Source organism: Accipiter gentilis, chromosome 15, assembly GCF_929443795.1.
Source record: "Accipiter gentilis chromosome 15, bAccGen1.1, whole genome shotgun sequence".
Classification (NCBI taxonomy): domain Eukaryota; kingdom Metazoa; phylum Chordata; class Aves; order Accipitriformes; family Accipitridae; genus Astur; species Astur gentilis.
Window position 1 is genome coordinate 27,045,822 of NC_064894.1, and position 21,094 is coordinate 27,066,915.

The 21,094-nt window shown below is 39.9% G+C and overlaps 1 protein-coding gene across 1 annotated transcript in view; it reads right to left on the reverse strand.

Annotated features, from left to right (window-relative positions):
- The window catches only part of MAN1A1 (mannosidase alpha class 1A member 1), a 149,811-nt gene that overhangs the window by 22,990 nt on the left and 105,727 nt on the right, over positions 1 to 21,094 (reverse strand). The window contains exons 6-8 of the mRNA XM_049817809.1: positions 7,803 to 7,926; positions 5,373 to 5,466; positions 1,192 to 1,307 (exon numbers count right to left, since the gene is read on the reverse strand). Of these exons, the coding sequence (XP_049673766.1) occupies positions 1,192 to 1,307; positions 5,373 to 5,466; positions 7,803 to 7,926 (334 nt within the window). The remainder of the gene's footprint in view (positions 1 to 1,191; positions 1,308 to 5,372; positions 5,467 to 7,802; positions 7,927 to 21,094) is intronic.

Genomic DNA, 21,094 nt, shown 5'->3' on the forward strand with positions numbered 1-21,094 from the left:
GGCCGTCAAATTTACCAGAGATCACACCCTCCCTCAAATCATCACATATGACTTTTCTCTCTAATGAAAAAAAAAGATAGTTGCAATCAGCCAGGGTCGTTATTTTTTAAATGTCACCACTTTCTGCAGTATGGGAAGTAAAAGGAGACTTAGGCCTCTTCCTTAGGGACAGTGCATTTCCAGATGTATGAAAGAATAAGCAGATATTGCTTAGCATCTCGAAGCCTTGTCTACAGAGGCACTGTACATACATACAGTTAGTAAGAGATAAAAGTACTGGCCCTAGAGAGCTTCCAGTCAAAACAGATGAAAGGATGGGAAAAAAAGAAGTCATATTATCCTCTTTTTTTAATATATATATATATATATGAAAGCAAAGAACCAAGAAAATAGGTCATTTGCCCAAGACTTGAAGGAAAGCCTGTAAATATGAATTTAAACTTAATACTTCTGAAGTCTCAATCTGGTGTCACAAAACCATTATTTCTCCCAAAACAGCACATTAAGGAAATACCATCAATAACAAAGCAAACTGCAGACCAGAAAGACCATAAATAAAATACCACATAGAAATGTAAGTATGAACAATTCTGATTTTTGAAAACTTTCTCTTGTGTCCGATTTGAATAATTGACTGTTTCACAGAAGCCAGCAAATATATGTCTCTTGTAACAAAAAGTCATTGTGCAACAAAACCTCCTATTTTCATTTATAATTATCTACCACAATGTATCGATCCCTGTGTTGACCACAGTCAAAATACTCTAATGGCTGAAATATGAGGTCAAAATGCAAGAGAGGAACTCCCTCCTGGACGTAAGGAAAAAGGACAAAAGGAATATATTTAGGTCTGAGGAAAAAAGAATTGAACTTGTTTCTGAGAGCTACTTGTGGATGCATTTTTTGTTGCATATTTTATACTTTTCTCCTCCAGTATCAAGCAAGAACTGACTGTATTGCAGTTGGAAAAAAAATAGCTATACTTCAAGACTCTCCCCTTTCCCACAGTATCTGTATTCCTCTAGCATTTATATTTGATGAAGTCTTTTTAAAAGAGAAACTAATTCTTAAAAAAACCCCACACTGTGGTGGCAAAGACATAAATCTCTCACATTGTCCCCAGAGCCTGTCTCTTTAGGATTATTATAGATTAGATTATTATGGAAAGGAAGACTTAAATATCTTATTTACCTGAACAGCATCATAATACATTTTCTTGCCTTCTTCATCTGTCTTGTCCGACATCAGCCATGCCTTGAGCAAATATTCATAAAAGCTATCCCCAAGCCCTCCAATGGAGACGTGATCTTAAAAGGGAAGAAAGAGATTGAACAACAATTTCATCTTCAGCCTGGGCAATAAAATACAATTACAGTTTGAAACAGTGCGTTTAATGATCTCGTCCTACAACAATCTTTAATAAATGTAAGCCTGGAACCTCAGGAAAAACTTAACTGGTATATACAGGCAATTATTTCTTTAATTGCTAACTTCTTCATCAAGCTAAAGCACCATAGTTATTTAATATCCACAGCATGCCCACAGGAGTTCATGGCAAAGAAACAAGAATTTATATGTTTAACATCTAATTCATGTAGTCTTTCCCATACAAAAAAGTGTTAATCTAAGTTCTTTTTTTTTTTCTAAACCCAGGAAAAGAAGTAGAAAATGCTCCGTTTAAGTCACTTTGTAAAAAAGGCCAAAATGTTTTAGCTCCTTACTTCATAGTTGAATTTCAGGTTATTTAATGGTATATCAAAATACCTACCCATATGTTTAAAAATACTACTACGTTTTTGAACATCTGGCTGCTCTCAGAACTCAGCAGTGGTTCTGGAAGGAAAAAAAACCCAAACCCCAAAACAAAACACTTTGCTACATCTACAGAGGATTATTGCTATCACACTGCTTTATTCTACCCGATGCTTACTAAGTGAAATCATCTAGTACTACAGATACTGTGATTATTCAGCTGCACGTGTTTAGGACATGACTCTGCAAACACTAATACCACACAAGTCAGACCGGTCAGTGTCAGCTGCACCAGTGATGTGAGACTTGGCGATGCTCTCAGCTGCCTGCACAAGGCTGCACTCACTTGCTGTCCCCGAGCCTAAAAGATTCTTGGCAAGATTTTAATGGGCTATCATGATTTCAGCATAGATCCCCTAAACACATGAAGTACTAAAACTATATATATATGTAAAGTGCTTCTCTAAGCTCCATTAAACAAAGAACACTAGCTAGAGGTTTTCTTTTTTAAGTTGGTGCTGCCTGGTAACATTAAAGGATTTGGTATTTATCGAGTCTTCAGCGAAAGGATTTCAAAGTGCTTTACCAGGACTACTCATTTATAACACTCAATTTTACAGCGAGGAAGGGATCTGCTAATTCCACCCGAGACATCCAGGATGGAGATGTGGTTACGTATATCACGCAGCAAGTCCATGAGTCATACCGCAAAATTCTGGGCATGAGAAAAGCAAAACACGCATGGGGTAATCCAGGCTCATGAAGCGAGATGCAGAAGGGTTAGTGGTACAGAGCTCACACTTCCCAACACCTAACTCTGATCTTAGCTTCAAAGTTATGCCTCTGTTGGTGGAATTCAAAAGAACACAGAGAATTTATTTTTAAACTCCTTAGTATCTTCTTTTCATGGAATGTCTCCCTTCACCTTCTGAATAGTTTGCAAAGCCATACAAATGTAGAAGATACACATTTTTCTAGTCAAACTTAATTAACAGTGTCTTTTTCCTCCACTAGCCTGTGACATACAAAAAATAATTTAGCTTTCCAAACGTATCCTGTCCCTTTGGCTAACAAATACATTGTACCATCAAACCTGGGTTATAAACGGCTTTTTTCCTCCTTCCTCTTCTGAATGAGATATATTACATTTCTGGAAAGAATACACCATTTATTTAATTAAATGTTCATGATCCAAAAGGAAAAGAGGCTTCTTAAAAAAAAGACAACATTTTCTATGATCAAGGGCTGATCTTTGAACAGCAGCATTTAAATGACCTTTACGGTTTCCTAAATAAATTACCATAGAAACCTCTGACATTTGCAAACTAAATAGCACAAGCACAGTTTCATCAATAATAAGCCCTGTTATTATATACATTATTGCAGTAGACAAATCCAATTGACGCATGCTGCAGCAAATCACTGTCAGTTTACTGTCAAAATAACAAGGGCTAAATGAATTTACAAGAACAATGGCAGTGATCCAGCAGTGTCCTTCACAGTTACAGCACTGCTAGAGAAGAAACGTTCAGAAACTATAACTCCATCCCCACTTGCTGTTTGAGAGAGAATACTTCTGTCTTGTACCAATTAAGAGTCTAGGGTTTTGGTTTTTTTTCCTTTTGTAATCCGCTGAAAACAGCCTAGAAAAGCAATCTCAAATAAAACATCTCTCAAGTCTTACATTCTGATCTACTATGGGAAAAAAAATTAATACATCACTGTCTGCGAACGGAGGCAACTGAATTGGAAGAGATGCAACAAGATGCTTTTGCTGCTTCAGCATGCTAGGGGCTGACCTGCAGCACCATCCGTGTCCGTCATTTCCATGCGCAGGAAGCTACTGCTTTGTCAATACGACGTGTTACTGGAAAGCAACGCTGGTCTAAACTCTAGGTTTTCTTGTGCACACCAACAAAAACTGGCATTTATGTGAACGAGGACTACATAAGACACAATTATACTAAAAATAGGGAAGTGGCAAAGGCTATAAGGCAGACTAAGTGACTGCTTTAAAGTAAGTAAGGCAGAGCCACTAATGGTGTCAGCTACTAGAAAGATCTGCTCTCATGCAGCTCACCAAAAAGCTGAGTTTCTGTGGCTGACTGAAGCCGAGGAAGGAGGTAACTGGACCTGGCTCGCAGATGCTGAGGTGGCCTTCTAACCAAAGCCAGTGCCTACTGCTGTAGGATCAACGCTTCCAGTGGAGGTTTTAATGTTTTACAATGCTGTGCTAAACCAACATGGGTAACAAGTGGGCACACATCTCTCCTGTAAATGGATGTCAGAGTTTACACCAACATGCCAACCGGAGTCGAGGGTTATGCATGCTGAGCTGCCACAGGCCTTGTGGCACGGTGACCTGAAGGAAGCCCCACAGCGTAGCAGGCTAGAAGGCTTTCTAAAGTGACGGGCATACTCCTAATTCCTAAAGGGAAAAGGCCTTTGCCTTGATGGGCCAATACAACTGAGCAGCACAACCTTTTTGGACATCTTTTTCATTCAGAGAGTGACACAAAGCATTCAAAAATATATTTTATTCAATAGAACAGTCATGCTTTGCCTTTGCAAAAATTATCTTATCTATCCAGACTATGGCCAGTCCCATAAGGACTCCAGAACCTCACTTCCACCTTAGCTGCATCCTAAGCAAACTGTTATATTCAAAAACTTCTCCAGTCCTTTCCCTCTCTTGTATTGTCTAACCAGCTCCAACACTGATAATCTACAGGACCATCTCATCTGACCGTGTCTTTTCAGACCAAGAGAGTGTATCTTGCTTGGTTTCTTTCAGTAAAGGAGGAAAAAGGGAGGAAAAAGTACGAGAACACCGAGTCACGTGAATGGGATGGTGGTAGACTGAAGTAGGAAAAGTGGAAAAAGTAGGATCTCTAGAATCGCGATCCTGCACACTACGTAGGCTTTGAACATGTTAGGAAGATCGGAGAAGGCAATGTACAACAAGAAAAGGCTCAGTCATCAGGAAGGGGCTAAGAAGTTCAAATACTTCAAAAGCATTTTATGATACCCTTTCCCTTCTAATTTGGGTGTCTCCAGTAATGGTTCCAAGGGGATTAATGCCATGATATAGTTCTGTTTAGTTTGCTTCCTCAGTTGTTGGCATTAAACTTCAACAGAAGTCACAGCTGGTATTAACAGGAAAGACTTTTTTTTTATATTTTTATATTCAGTGGAGCCACACCACTCTAAAAATATGGAATTTGATTCAGACGAGCCAACAATGTTTCCTTAAACAGCTACTTTAAAGAGCACTTTAGATTTTTGAATAAAAAGCTTTTGTAGTCTACAAATTCCTTTCCAAAATGATACATATTCAGACATTTCCTGGCTTGCAGAAGCCATACTGAAAGATCAAAGAAAAATACATCAAAAACCAGCAAGTAGGATTAGTATTATTTTTATATTTGTAGTAGTTTTTACATTGTACAGAACCTCAGATACAATGTGAGTTTTTACACTTTATAAAAATTCTTTTTATATATATATATATATATGTACATACACACACAAAAGACATGTAACAACGATTGAAAAAAGTTAATAACTGTGAACAGCACACTGATAGACAGGTCATAGTACCAAAGAAGTGATCTACTTACGCTGGCCCCATTGGCCACTGCTGGGATTCAGATAGTTGGGGTAAAGGCCCTCTGGTTTATCCAGTCGATTTAGAACTTTTCGAATATTCATTACCTATTGGAAGGGTACAAAACACTAAGCACTGATCCATTTCCCCCCAAAAAAATTAAACAGTGTCAGTACAAAAGTCTTAAAGCGCAAATATCCCTAAAAATAAAAAAATAGTCTTGTTCAACACGTATACCTGAATACCTCTGTGCAATCATGTTACTATTAAAAAAGATCCTCTAAGCTGATATCGCCATGTAAACGAGCTCCTCAAAACCTCAAGTTTCTGTGTCAAGTGTCGGTAATGAAACAACACAACAGCAGCAAGCTCCAAAGTTCGGGACTTGCCATACAAAGTGTCTCACCCCTCCACAGCATACCGAAATTCACGGAGGCTAGTTGCCTTAACTAAGCTCAGCTACTTTGTATATTCCTCATATACCCAAATCAGAAGTGGTATTAAATATTAAGGCCATCACCTAGTTCAGATGCAGAAGTGAACTGTAAAGCAGTTTTGCCTGGAAAGGAAAGCTTCATCCAGCCAGCCTGCCCAGCAGGAACCCACGCAGCCCTGAGCGCTCCGCCGGCACTGTTAAGGAGCTCGCTACAAATGAGAGGCCCGGGGAAACAATTACAGTCCAGATGCTCTGCAGCTGGAGTCATTCAGCAGCACAATCCATTGCAGGGCACATGAAATAATTTATACTGAATTTTTAACATTCACAGAAAAAGCAAGCGTAGCAACTTGGGAGAATGAAGATCCTGAGCACCACAGACCAGAAATCATAACAAAAAGGTACTGACAGCTTCATTATAACACCCTGAATGCCTAGAGATCAAGTGAACTAGCTGCCGAGAAAGAAGATATATTAGCTTACACCAAGCTGCAGAAGGATTTCTGTTGTGGTACACAAACTGCATTCTGCATCTTGACACTACAATTGCTAACAGTCATTGCCCAAATGCAGACTGCAAGTCCTAGAGCTCATTTAATGAATTCTTCTATGAATTCTTCCATGCAAAGCTTACTCCAGTGTTTCTTCTTCTTTATCAAGCGTACCAGCCCTGGAATGGCTTGCCTTGGAGGGCTGTGGAATCGCTGCCTCTAAAGGGTTTTAAAAGCAGCTTACACAAACAGATTTCCAGCATCTTGCAGCTATAGCTCAGTGCCACTTTGGAAGAGAACCATAGGCTAGGATTTTTAACATACACACTTTCATCACACGTTAACTGTCTCTTAGTAGAACAGATGTTATACATTAAATTACCATAAATGTCAGAAGATAATTAAGTTATGTAGTAAGTTTGTTTCTGGCTTTTCCTGGGTGCTGCCACCCACCCCATCCCTCCCCCACAGTTCAGATCTGTTTAAGAGAAACTCCGTCTTTAGATTCACCCCCAAGTACATTAACATTGCTAGGAGTTTGCTTCACAAAATTCATTCCAGTGCTGACAATGGTATTGCAGCAAAGTCATTCAGTCCTTCAAGTCTGGTACAACTAGTATTCATTTTAGATTTGACCATTGCTTTTAAATCTACCGCTAAACATTTGGAATGTCATTATTAATTACATTACTAGATAGATAATATCAATTTTAGCTAACGTGGGGCAACTGCAGTAAGAATACAAAACCAAAACAAGTGGAAGTTTTAATTAGGAAAAAAAAAAAAGATAAATGATACAGTGTATTATAAAGAACAGGGCTTGCTGACTATTTACACATTGAAAAACAATGCAAAATTGCTTAGGGGGGAATTGAGGGAAGGAGAAGAGGAGTTGCTTTTTTCCATGGCTCACGTAAATAAAAAGTATCCAGCAGACAAAGTTATAAAATTTTGGAAGAATTAGTAAGCACAGTAACTGTTTTGTCAAAGGATGTTTTTTTTTTCTTCCCCCAAAGAAAGTTCAAAGCACATCTCTCAAAGGTCAGTGCAATGGAAGGGCTTTCTGACCTCACTGACAGCAGCGATATTATACAGCATTTTGAAGACTAAACTTGCTGAATTCACACAAAGTAGCCACGGTGCTTTGCTTTCTATAGGCATCACATATTATCCCCCATATAAAGTCAATTTTTGTTTTCACCACATTCAGGTGAAGTACTGAAGAAAGCTCTACGGTCTGATTGTTTAATGTGATACTAATTTGGAACATAAACAGAAATAAAGTGTTTTATGGGGCTGAGTAAGTGCTATATACAAGAAGATGCATCACAATGATTTTGGAACAGACTTTTGACTTTATAATACGAAAACACACCAAGGTGATTAGGGAGACATCCAGAAAAGATCTACCTCCTGTGACAAATGCTTATAACTGTGGAAAATCCCTCCCCTGAGATACTAGTCTCCCAACACGTGATGTATCTTTTACAACATGATTTTGACTGAATGGTCTAACCTTTTCAGCAAAGACAGGATTTCCAGACAGGTGGCTCAAGTGTACAAACTCCAGATGCAAAGTCCCAAATTCTGCCAAAATGCTGCTGCCGCCAGAGGCCCATGGCCAATTTCGACCAATTCCACTAAGATGGGGGGGAAGAGAAATACAGAAAATAACCATGAGCATCTATAAAGCAATGCTAATAAAATATAACAGGTAGTAGACATACTATTATCAAGAGAAGATAATTAATTTAAGATGTACTTAATATCTACATAAGAAACCATGCTTCAGCAGCCTTCCCCGACTTCACCACAGGACTTTGAGTTACTTCGGTCCAGTTCTGTTTAGGCTTGTAAAACCAGTTCTTGCAACAAGCCAGTCTTTTAGCTCATGAATAGCTCCATTACACCCATCACTGTACCAGTGCTTCACTGTACGATATCACGTTTAAAGACGTTACAAAAAAGAGTATTCTCGTACTTCACCTGTTTTCCCTGTATTTAACACAACACTCTCCAATTCTAATTCTTCCTTCTACAGTGCAATTGTTTATTAACGTAAAATACTGCATATATACAGCACAGGCTTTAAGTACTACATGTAGTATATCGTTCTCAACACCTCAGAATTTAACAGGGTAGGATATGTAAGCGTTGTCTGTCCAGGCAATCTTACCAGGATGGGTAACTTCAGTTTTAATTAAGACCGAAAGATACTTCACAGCAAAATTAATCTCAGGTTTGTGCTGAGAGTAGAGAAAAGCACATTTATTGCTAAATCCCCACTAGAAACTAAGCTGGTTGAGATTCAGGATGAAAAGCCTGCTGAAGTTTCATTACAAAAAGTTGGGTTTTTTTCCCTTGAAATTTCCAGCAGCAATATTCAGAAAACCCCCTGAAATTAAAGAAAAGCTAGCCAACTTTCTGGAGCATCTAGGTGAATAATAACATATTAGACCAGCATATTATTAGCATGAATGTTGGATATAAATACACTTATTAGGTACTGGAATGTCTTCCTTATTTTCAAGTTGTAAACAGCATTAAACACACATATAAAAATAAAAATGTAATTTTACTTTTACACATAAGCAGCCACTACAGTCATCAGTTAGCACTTGCACAACCATAAAAATCGGGTATTCTTCCTGAGCTAAAATGTGAATCATACTATGAAAAAAACAAAGCAAAACCCCCAAGGAACCCCATCTTTAGTTCATCATGATGGAAGTCCTCTGTTGCATTAAAATTTCTTCTTCAAAAGGTCAAGTATTTATAACTGAAGTTTAACCCATATAATGAAATTAAGGCTCCATTAAGTGAATTTCCCCACTAGCTATATTAACACATTATTTTGAGATTTCTGTCACACACACAAAATAAAAACAAGTCATTAAACTTTAAAAGAAGAGTAACGGCTCCAAACAAAAAGCACATTCGTGTTCTACTTAAATATCATGGCTTTAAACCGTGCAACACCTTTGGCTGCCTGGCCTGGAGCTGAAGGCACCGCTGGAACTTACTCAAGTACCACCAAAACCAAACCCAGAATATTACCTACTGATAGGTGGATTTGTATTGTCCCATTTCTGAAGTACCATAGCATCTGTCAAATACTCCCCATAGGTACGCTCTAGATTTTCTTTTTCCCAGACCATAAAGCATTGAGTGACTAAGCTTACGCGAGCGCTGAGTGGAGGGAGAACTCGGTGGAGCAAAAGGAAAGAGGACAGATGTGGCTCCCCTGGCTGACCATGAAGAGGCCGGGACTCATGGAAGTCCCCTGATGCAAATGATTGCCCAAAACTCCAAAGAAGAGAAATGTTTCTAATCTTCATAGCTGCAGGCAAAATCAATGACATAATGAAATCGGCGTACTGCAAAGATGCACGCAATCGAACTTCGATATGATATTTGTACGACAGAAACAGAACACAAGTTTTATGGGATCTGAATATCTCATTTTAAGAGCGATCTTACAAAGATTAGAGTGCTTTTTACATCTGATGAAAACAAAAGCAAAGAGAAAAACCCGCCCGGCTTACAAGCTGTCTGCACTTCAACCTACCGTGGGTCAGAATTTTTCCAAATGGTGACGTAAAAGCATAAGATATTAGAAAATAAGATCAAGGTGAGTACTGCAGACAACATGTCTGGAAACCTCTTATCTACAGAGCGAAGAGCTTACACCTGCAGACTGATTATTCACCCAAGAACGGGCACCATCTCTGGGACACACTGGCCCAAGTCCTGCCTAACTGCTGACTTCTGGGTGAAAATATTTTAGCTCGTTTCCAAATCACCCAGATTAAAAGAGATAACATAACATACTACCGGTAAATAGAGCTCGCTAGGGAAGAAAAAAAAAAAAGTGAAATATTTCAAGGTTTTGAAAAGTTCCCATGTTATGGTGCAACTGGCAAAAGCCCACTTTTTTTCTATTAAATTTCTCAATCAATCTCAAAGTGGAAACATTGAGCTGTTTCTGCAGCCAGGCATCAACCAAACTTAGCAGAAAACATAACAAAGTTCCCGCTTGCACTCCACCACAACGTCTGCTCATATCAACACAACCTGTCAACATTCTGATGTACTGCATTTTGTTAACCAGAAAAATTTTCAAGCCCAGCTATCGAGAAGTTTTCTGCATGCAGCAATACGTTTTACCATGAGTGGAAGATTCTTCCTGCTTAAAATGGTTTGAAAACTAGAAACTTGCATGCAAGAAAAGTAGAAAAACATCTATGTTGCATCTCTGTAGTATTTAATGTAGCTTTTTTTTGTTTCAGTTGGGACAGCTGGTTGGGGGGGGAAGGCATCAACATATTTCTGGCAAATCTGCAAAATAATGAGGATATCTGTTGGTTTAGTCACAGATGGGGGCTCTAAGCCAAAAGTGACAATCTCGGTTCAAGTGATAGAACCCAAGAATTGCAATTCAGTGCCTTAACTTTTTCATGCAACCTTCAGCCATGGATGTCTGATATTCTCTCATATATTTCATGTTTGGGAGCAATGAAAGAGGTAAGTGTTCCATATTCCCTCATACTAACTGCACCAGCCACAGTATTGCTCCTGGTTCCATTTAACTCTATCTTTATTTTAAGGTGATAGTCCAGTGTGCACAGCTAGAGACATTACTAGAGCCCAGGAGATACTCGACAAAGCTCTCAGCCTACAGAATGAGAGATGTTTCATACTCTCTGACCTTTTTTGACCAGGGAATGTAGACTTTGGCTCTTGTTTAACTCTCTTGGCTTAAAAAAAGGAAACTGAAGAGGGTGCTCTCCCCCTCCCCCCCAATTTTCCTCAATATTGTATGCTTTTAAACAGGACAGACCTTAAGCAAGATAGAACCTCAACAGGTGAAGAAACATGGTGAAATGGAAAAAGACTTCTGTGTCAAGGATTATAAACAACGAGCACATTTATAAATGACATGAGATGCCCTAGAAAATAACGTACAATAAATTAAGTGTAATAGCTCAGTAAATCTTAATAACCAGGCATAGTAAAATACTGATTTCTGCCCATGCATCAGACAACACATCCAGAACTCCCAACTCAGACATTTTTCAAGCTCTTCACCAATATTATCGGGGTGACAAAAAATTCTCCAAAGTTAAAAAAATACCTATTTACTCTTCAGCCACAAAGGCAATGCTGGGTATCTATTTACTCTTCAGTTATGAAGTTATAGGCTTTATTCCTGAAGTCTTGAGATGCAAGCCTGGGGCTCTGGCGAAAGGTTTTATTGCTACTCCAAGTTTTAGCAAAACTACGTATAACGTTGCAAGTTCCTACAGTTTTTCTTCCAAGGGCACCCCTTACTCGGGTCAAGAAGCTACAGCAGCAATCTAAACCTGAAGAATGATCAGGGCATTTGGGAGATTTTCAAAAGCTGGCTCATGGCTCTGTTTGTGAGCTGTACAAACTTACATGCGGATCACTCATCTCGACCAGAGCAAAATCTGTAAAACACTGAAATCTTTTTGCAGCTTATTTTCACTCAGTTATTCTTCCAAACTGGTTTCATGTCCCAACTACCTTGTAAGCTGACAAATGCACTCTTCCGAAAGAGATCCAAAGATACGTACCACCACTGGTAGAGGACAGCAAAGGGTGCCCAGGTACGACACTCGCCCTTTCTATTAGCTGCATTCCTTTATCTTGCTTGCTTTTTGTAATTTACTTTGCCACTGTATTTTTCAGTTTTACTATGTTGATAGTCACTACGACCTGTACGAAGTGTCAGTCATGCACTGACATCAGAGTCCGAAATAAAACTTCTATACCCTTCAGGAAGGAAGGAAGAAGCCACAGTACTTAAATTGGTTTCAAGTTCCAGACCGGTACTAAAATCATTTCAGTTTACAGGGCGCTATTTTAACGTATCTCAAATCATTGTGTCTAAAATCGTGTTGTTTATACTACTTAAAACCCATTGAAAAATTCTGTAAAATATTAATAGAACTTTAGAACTTGTTTCTATATTATTATAACCACTGTTATAACTAGTATTATGTAATTAAGTGAAATCTGAAGTAAGGATCTGGATCAGAAAAGCGTATTAAAAGCAGGACCATCACTGTTTTACAATATTTCCCATTTATTTTATAAACTTTGCTAGTGAATACCGACTGCCCCAGAATCTGAAATAAAGTGTTTGTAATTCTGCTGTCATTCATTCTCAGGAAATATGAGCCTGATTGAGCTGGGCTGCTGGTAACTCAACTCAGTATTTTTCCAGTAGACCACTGCTGGTCCTTCTGTACAAAGGAACAGAAAGTATGAGATCAGTATCTCTTCTAAAACGTACAGAACGTACCAGGGGAGAGAACCACAGAGGATATACACATTATAAAGTTCGGGGTTTTTTTTAATTACTGAAATTCAGAGGCACAACAATATTTACGAGGTTATTAAAAAATTATATTATGTCCCCAATATATATAAAGCAGCAGCTAATTTTCAACTGAAAGGAACAGCAAATCCTCAGGGACACTGCACAAATACTTCAAAGGGTCAGAACACTTATCAAATCAAAATTCTTGCCATCAGTGAGCAGAACTGCTTCAGTCTCTGCAGACAGTTTGTTTATTATCCCCCAAGCTTTCCTGGAGGGTACCAGGACAACTCCAGAAGCTGTAGGCAGAGCAGGACTTCAGAATTGCAATATTTAATGCAAAATGCAAAAGCACCACAACCTAATAGTCAGTACCCTCCTGCAGACTTAGCCAGTAGAAAAGGTGAAAGGACAAAATAAAACGGATCCAGCAGCAACGATGTGAAGTGTCCAAGAGCTGCTGTTGCAAAAGGTTTTAGGATTCAATATGAAAATAACTCCCTATAGCCCCTTTGGACTCTACTAATGCTGATCTTTTTTGAAAAAAAGCTACTCCAGCTAGGAAGGTGGGTGAAAATGCAAAACGCTACGGCAGAGGAGTGAGAACACGGCACTGCGAAGGGTCCATTTAAGTTCACCAGAGCCGTGAGACTCCAGCTGGAGCACGCAGGTTGTGCCTGCTACTTCCAGGAGCGCTGAGGGGACAAGGGGATCTGCCCGGAGAATACAACTTACGGCTGGAACTGGTTGGGCTTAATCCTGTTTTAACGGGAACCCGCAGCCCCTGGCTCACTCGCCTCGCTCCGTGCCACCGGCCACCCCTCCGACGCCCACGGGGGAGAGGGACCTTCCCAAATGGGGGCCAAGGAAAAGGGGGAGGGTGATGCAAAGGCCACACAAACTTTCCTGCAGCTTTTTTTCCTCCTCCTTCTCCCTCCCAGCTCCCCAGGACACGCTTCACGCTTCTCCCCGAGTCTCAACCCCCAAGCGTACGTGCCTTATAAATAGAAATAAAGTAAAATTATTAGCTTTTTTGTGAAGGAAAACATCATCCCCTGCTTTTCCCCCCAGAGGAAGCCTGTGGCCCTCAGACAATTTTGAAAGCATGATACGATCGCTTTCCCACGTTTCAGCCTTAAGATTGCGGCCACACGCGATTCGGCTGCACGGCTTACAGCCCAGACTGTAATTCAGCGGACGGACACCGCGAACCAGCTGCGGGTCTGCCCGGCAGCAAAGGTGGGGAAACGGGAGAGCAGTGCAACTCCAGCAGGGGTGTTCACAGAAAGAAATCTCGTCGGGGCTCCCCCGAGCATCAGCGCAGGGAGGTGACAGAATTAAGTCACTTCACAGAGGAGATTAAGCTAAAGACGGAGTCTGTCCCTTTACAGAGTAAACCCAGGGAGACCAGTCTCACCTACAGTTACCCCTTGCCAGGTGCCCAAATCTCCCCAAGATATCAATTAGCTTCACAGGTGTCAGATGAATTTTTTTAACTCTCTACAGGCTAGTATATATAACAAAAAGTAGGACTGGAGATAAACACTTTGTAATATTACATTATAATATTTATCTTTCTCTCTTACATCTTTAATTATAAAATAAGCTTTTTAACAGCTCACAATTTATTTTTAATGGTCCTTTTTTATACTGGCCACATTTGCACGACATTTTTATAAAACATTGCAAGATAACTTTTGGCAGATTAAACTACAAAAATAAACACAGAAAACCTTTCTGCAGTACCGTGACATGAAAAGGATACCTCGAAGTCCACGAATCTTTACCTAGCCAGGCAAAGCCATACAAAGTCTGCCACATATAATGAATTAGTAAAATAGACAGGTTAACACAATGCATTACGCCCAAAATTTCTCTCATACGTGTCAACTTGTTATTATTTTCTCTGCCATATTTCAATCCAGTGAGAAAAATCTCCAAGGGCACACTCCATTTTGGCAGAATTGGTAATTATTTCTATAGATGACTTTTTTTAAACAAATGTCTTCCTTTTATAGAAAGTCAGTATAACTACATAATGGCCAGTCACTGCATTTCTAATAAAGTGTTTGTACATTGCAAAAGCCTTCAATGTATTTCTTCTCTGCCACTACCAGTCTTTCATTAATATATTTTAATTTAATTAAGTCAATCAAGTCTCCTTAGAATCAATGAAGAGGGGTCAGTAAAGGGTCAGGTTTTCATTTACATAATCAGTATCTACTTCTCATTTAAAACAAAATACACTTAAGTGATTAAGTTGATATAGAGCCATAGATGGCACAAAATATGCCAAAATGCTAAATAAAACTTAATTGCTTTCAGCATTTCCTAGGCAAAGGAATGAACTCAAACCCAAACAATTAATATGTTCTAAATATACTTTGTGGCACACACCCCAACATAAAAATAAGTAAATAATAGGAAAAAATACTTCATGGATACTATAGTTGCATTCTGTGATCCCCTAGCTAAAGGAGTCACTAAGGCAGGCAAACAGATGATACTCAGAGGTCATTTTCATACAATATCTAATGTTTCATGCATTATTTAGGATTGCCACATCTGAAAACGCTTTCATAAGAATGATTTTTTATTTTGCCCTGAATGGAACCATTTATTGATGTGTCACAAAAATAAATGACGAGTGGCTTCTTCTCTTCCCAGAAAGCATAGACACACATCCCTTCCTAACAACTTGCTAAGAGAGAAGCTAAATCCAATACCATAGACCACACTGGGAAAGATAAAGGGTGATCTATCTGCTGTTGATACTTTTCAGAAGAGGCTCCCTTCAAACTCCTGTGCTGCAACTTTCTCCTTTTCATATTGCAGCTAACTAACACTGCTAATCCGCTATGGTTTATGATTTAATTTATAAAGAAGCTGTGATGAAGAATGAAATTATTTTATTAGAGGTTCATACTTTTTAAAACAAACAAAAAAAAACCCCAACCATGGAGCACACAGGCAATGCTTGCTAAAGTTTCAACTACTGTATTTGATAAATACATGCTCAAAAGATTTTTTTTTTTTTTTAATTTCCTTCACCCCCATCCCTAAGAGTAAAACATATGGGATCCTGGCGAAGGGCCTGTCTTCACAAGCACCGAAATTGATCATTTATTTGTTAACGCTTCAAAAGATATTTAATGTGGTTTTGTTTTCCCCATACCTAGCAAATCATCTGTACCCCTATTTGACAGAAGAAAGACAGGAACCCAGAAACCCCACGTCTGCGTACACCACTGGTACTCTTCCACCCAAGTTTAGCGGCAGGAGCTGCCAGGACAGCACCTTGTTGGCAAAATCAAATGGGGGGGACCCGTGAAAAGGCTGGCACCGTACCTGTGTATTTCTAGCCCCAGTAGCAAGGGCGAAACCCCTTCCTGCCCAACTTCCAATAAATGGCAATTAACTTTCTGCAGGCCTACGAGGTCCCTATCTCCCCCCAGACAGCATCAACCAAGACAGGCTCCTGCTGGAGCTCTGACTTTTCCACAGTATCCCTTTCCAGAGAAAGAAAAATGATTATAAACTGGTTAACCATCTTCCACACAATGTCTCAGCAGCTGGAGACAGCAGAAAAAGATACTTAAATCAGCTAGCTAGCCTTTGTGGTAGTTTTTGATGTCTGTTTTATTCGTCTGTTAGGACCGTCGTTTAGGCAAATGCTAACAGCTGGTTAGTTTTTTGGGGTGACAACGTGTACCTGCTGCCCTTGGCTAATCATTGCCCCCCTGACAGCTCCCTGCTCAGCTGAGCCGCCCTCTGAAGACTGACTGATACCAGCTATTACCTGGTGAGGTGATTTCTAGGGATGCTGACTTAGCAGGAGAAGGCAGACAGTGAATTAGTCCCATCAGCAACTGCAGGATGAAGACTAACAACAAAAGTGGTTACTCAATTTTACAGTACAACGGGGAATAAAAAAATTTCTATGTTGTAATGTCAGACAGAACACGAATGGTTTTTTTTCACTGTAACAAGTGAGATAATGAAGAGCTATAGCCTCAAGAGCCATTAGTTTGGGAACATTAATTTTGTCTATTTGCCTAGTCATATGCAGTGTCAGCACTAATATATAGGCTGATCTCCTGGCCACTTCAGTTCTGCCAGTACAGGAGATGCATCCATTTGTACTGGAGTACATACACATCATCATCTAGCTGGAAATGAGAGTAGGAAGTCAGATTACTGTGGCTGACCCGTTCATCACGTGAGAAAATACCAGCACAGCTGCAAAAAGATGCTAATATGAAACAGATCTTAAAACAAGACCCCTGCTTTTCTCCAGGAGCTTCATCAGGTCCCTCAAAGGCAATGCAGGCAGCACACCTTCCAATCCAAACATTACAGAAATGTCTGTCTGTAAAAGGGCAGAAGAAAAAACAGTCTCTTTGCTCCCCTTGTCAATTTTAGGAAGACAGGACCAGTCAGAATAGTTTTGTGGTTCTTGAAGATTAACAGTTGTTTTAGAGACCCTACAGTACCTAGGCACATCAGTTGCACTGCCGATGGTTAAATTTTTCAAGAACAAAAGTTACCCTCCTCCCCACATTTTTGCCCTTCACCTTTGTATGGAAACCTACTCAGCGACCTTTAAAGCTGTCCTAGGACGGTCTCTACTGCCCTTGCAAGGCGAAAGGTTAAAATGCTCAGCAATCATGGAACGCTATCGAGTGGGCTGACCTTCCTCGAGGCGGCCGACAGGCAATTTCTCTTGAAACTGGACAGAACAGCAACAGAGACTGAAGAGCACTGTTAATGTAAAAGCAGAAAGCGAGAAGAAGGTGCGTGAAGGACGAAATTTCCAGTATCAACCTGTGCTGTGGCCTCTGTCAGGACAGGTCCCCGCCACCTCCCAGAAGGATCAAGTCAGCGGTGGAGGAGGTGTTGCAGAAGCGTGCGTACAAACACACAGGGAAGGCAAGAGAGTTAGTTATTCCTGCTCCACGTCCAAGTCATAGTCCATGAAGCCCCACTAAGTACTCTTTGCTCAGTAAAAAAAGACACCGATCCATACCACCATCAAACTTACTCTCATGGCTACAGGACCAGCCCCCTGTGGTGAAACTTATTTGCTCGTGATTTGGTCTAATGATGCCTCCTGGGGAAATACTGAAGGGAGTGGACACTGAAGTGAATGGGAACAGCGGCAGAGGGAGCAGGAGGAGCCGAGACGCAGGTGGAGACCAAAATGCCAGAGAGAACCAAGACGAAGAGGAGACAATCTCATCTGCCTCTGGAGAGCAGCAGAGAATAAGCAAAGGCCAGTGAACTTGCCCGTGGGAAGATCATGCTCTACTGTACGCACTGAAGTCTGACAGCTGCTGAGAATAAAAATAAAAACACCTCCTCCATGGGCTCCAAAACCCACCAGACACCATCGGATACTTCTTTTGTGATCTGATACGCTGTTTTTGAACATCGGGATCTAGCAATACTATGTCTATTGATGCTTAAAATAATCAGAGTATCTTATTCTTACCAGTCCATTCAGACTGTTGGGCTGCTTTGTTTACGTCAAATTCCTGTAGCATTTCTCTGTGGAAAAAGACTGAATTTCTTTAGGACTTTACTGGCAGGGTTCATACAATCCTTTCCTTTTGGCTGTCTGCCCTGTGACACTTCTCACGTTACTGGTGCTCGAAAGGAGCATCAAAGCTTGTGGACCAGGCACCCTACGGCAAACCAACAGAGGAGTAAGCTCACATGTACGCACCCACATGGAGGAGTGTGAGAAAGGGCGAGAATTAGTAGTCAAGCAGTACGTAATTTGAAATGTCGCTATGAGACATGTCAAGTGTTTAAAGGCAATTTTTAGTGTCTTCATCTAAAACCGTACTAAAACTATACTTGTGACCGTAATCATTTCTGATAAAAGTTATCTGAGCACAGCACAGACCTACATGTCTCCCACACCACACTAATGAATAAACTAAACAATTCATGTCTCCTATTACTTTATGTACTAAGGGTTTTAATTAATCAATTCCAAGGGCTAAAAAAGCAGGAGGGAATACAACACAGCAGAGCAAGGCTGGAGATAATAAGTACCAGCACAGACTACTTTTAATCAGGTCCCTGAAGAAAAGTGAAAATAACAGGAAATCAAAAGTCATGAATGGAAGTCTACAGTTCTGCCATCCATGCAATAATAAGTTAGAGAGTGTAGAAGAAGGAGGTATTAGAATAAATTCCCTACAGTAGCAACTGGTATAACTCGGTGTTAGTCTAAAAAAACTCCCAGAACCAAAGCCAACCAAAAAATAAGCCTCTCCACCTCCAAAAAAAATACCCTCAAGCCCCAAAAAACCCAAACCAAGAAAACCCCCAGAAACTCCTGGTTTTCAGAAGCCAACGGAAAACACCTTCTTAACAGATTCACTGGGAAGAAAAGTAAGAATTTTGGAAAAGTCCATGGCAAACACCATTTACATATGTTCTCTTCCTCTCTCCCATGCCTTTTAATCCTAAAAGGCAAACTAACTTTAAGTCTAAAACTTACATTAGAACTTTACATTTCACAATAAATAAGAGTGCCTGCTGCCTTGAACCACCATAGCCATGGCAATCCGCAGCCTTGAACTACTTCGGTCAGTACAGGTCTCTGTAAGACTCCCAGTTTTTTATCACTTTTCCAACATTCACCTTTTAGGCTATCTTTTTTTTCTGCTGAGGATTTTCTATAAATCCCCCATCCACCCTGATTAGTTCATTAACTTTTGACTTTAGTGAGTTTCTATCCCACATCAGAATTCCTTTACCAGTAACTGATATTCAAGCTTTGCTAAATTATTCTTGTGTCCTATCAATTGCGTTGTCCAATTGCAAATAAATGTTATTCATTTCCTTTGTAAAATAATTTGTTATGAAGATGAGTGTTGAGCAGCTTGCATTTGCAGGTGACTAGGTAACATAGAAACAGTGTGGAGAACTGATGCTAGAACCCAGGGGTTTTTACTGCCGCTCTTCCTTTGTGGACCCACAACTCTCCTCTTGCTCTCCCAGTTGACTTCCATGTTACCAGATATTCTTCCCTCTGCTGCCAGTCACTTAAGATCTTTAAGTTGTCTCCACACGGCCTCAAGTGGGAAGCAGCAAGATGCATTCCTGTGACAGAGATCCTGCAACAGCAGTCACCTCCAGTTCAGGTTAAGGACACTCACAACCCAGTCAAGAATATTAGTGTACTGAAATATTGTGAAAACAGTGGCAGGAGTCATTTTTTTCAAGGAAAGCCACTACTGATCTTCTGGACAGGACAAAATCCGAGTATTTGGTCTTTTCAGTCTGACAAGGACTTTTCAGAGAAGGTAAAGATTCAAAGCACCAAAGCAACGGATGGCAAGTGACAGGCTGTATGAAAATTCCCAGCCATTAATTCCCACTTTCCCACTTCCCAGCGCTGATTCTATAATACTCTAGATCATCCTAATCTCAATCTCAGTCATTTTAAAAATATGTGTATCACTCTTGTGTCTCCAGATCATATTCATTCCTTACCACCAGATGGTAACTTTTAAAAAAGTGGTTTTAATCTTTTACTTTTCTGAACTCAATTAGCTTTTATTAGTTTCTCATGTCAAGAAAATATTTTAAGTGGATTTACAGTCATTTAAGTTAAAAAGACTTTCAAAGCATTTAGTCACATTTATTGTGCTTGATATTGCATGTGGTACCATTAAGTGTTTGAAGTGAGAATCAAAATCATTACACTAACTGCGTGGCTCCGTTATTAAAAATAATTGGCTGACAAGTTGCAAAGGTCTGTTTTAAGCAGTTTTGTAGCTACCATTCATTGCAAGGAGCCTACGCCAAAGGCTTTCTGACTGACAGTCAATTTTTTCTCCTTTAAATACAGCTGTTGGATCAACAGTGGTTTCAGATATTGGACAGCTTGTCACAAGACTTGCAGCTGTGATACTCATCTGATATAACGTTAACTTACAAATGCCATAAATTACACTTGCATATGCATTCACAGATACGTGTATCAATCGACACACGTACAATACAGGGACACCACTGTTGTCGAGGGAAACCTCTCTCTTCAGTATGTGCTTTCACAGATGCTGTGACAGCTGTACGAAACACTACTGAAATGGCATTCTGGTTCACTGAAAGAGACAGGTTTTCCAGATAAAAAAATCCAAAGGAGTCTTTTTTAGACTAGTGTTGCTAAAGACATAATCTGTTTTGACAAATGCTTTAAGAAAAGTATAAGTGTCCCTTTTTTACAGTCTGCTTTAGTCTTCTCATTCTCCTTTACCCACACATAGCTGTGTCATATAAACCCATTTGTTCTGGGATCAGATAAACATTTGTTTTTCCCAAGTGCCAGTCACTAAGGACTTGATCCTTACGGCCAACAGAATAACTCCTGGTGGCTTCAACAGACACTGGTCAAGCCTAAAAATGCTGTAACTGTCATTAAAATTATTGCAGAGACAATAGGT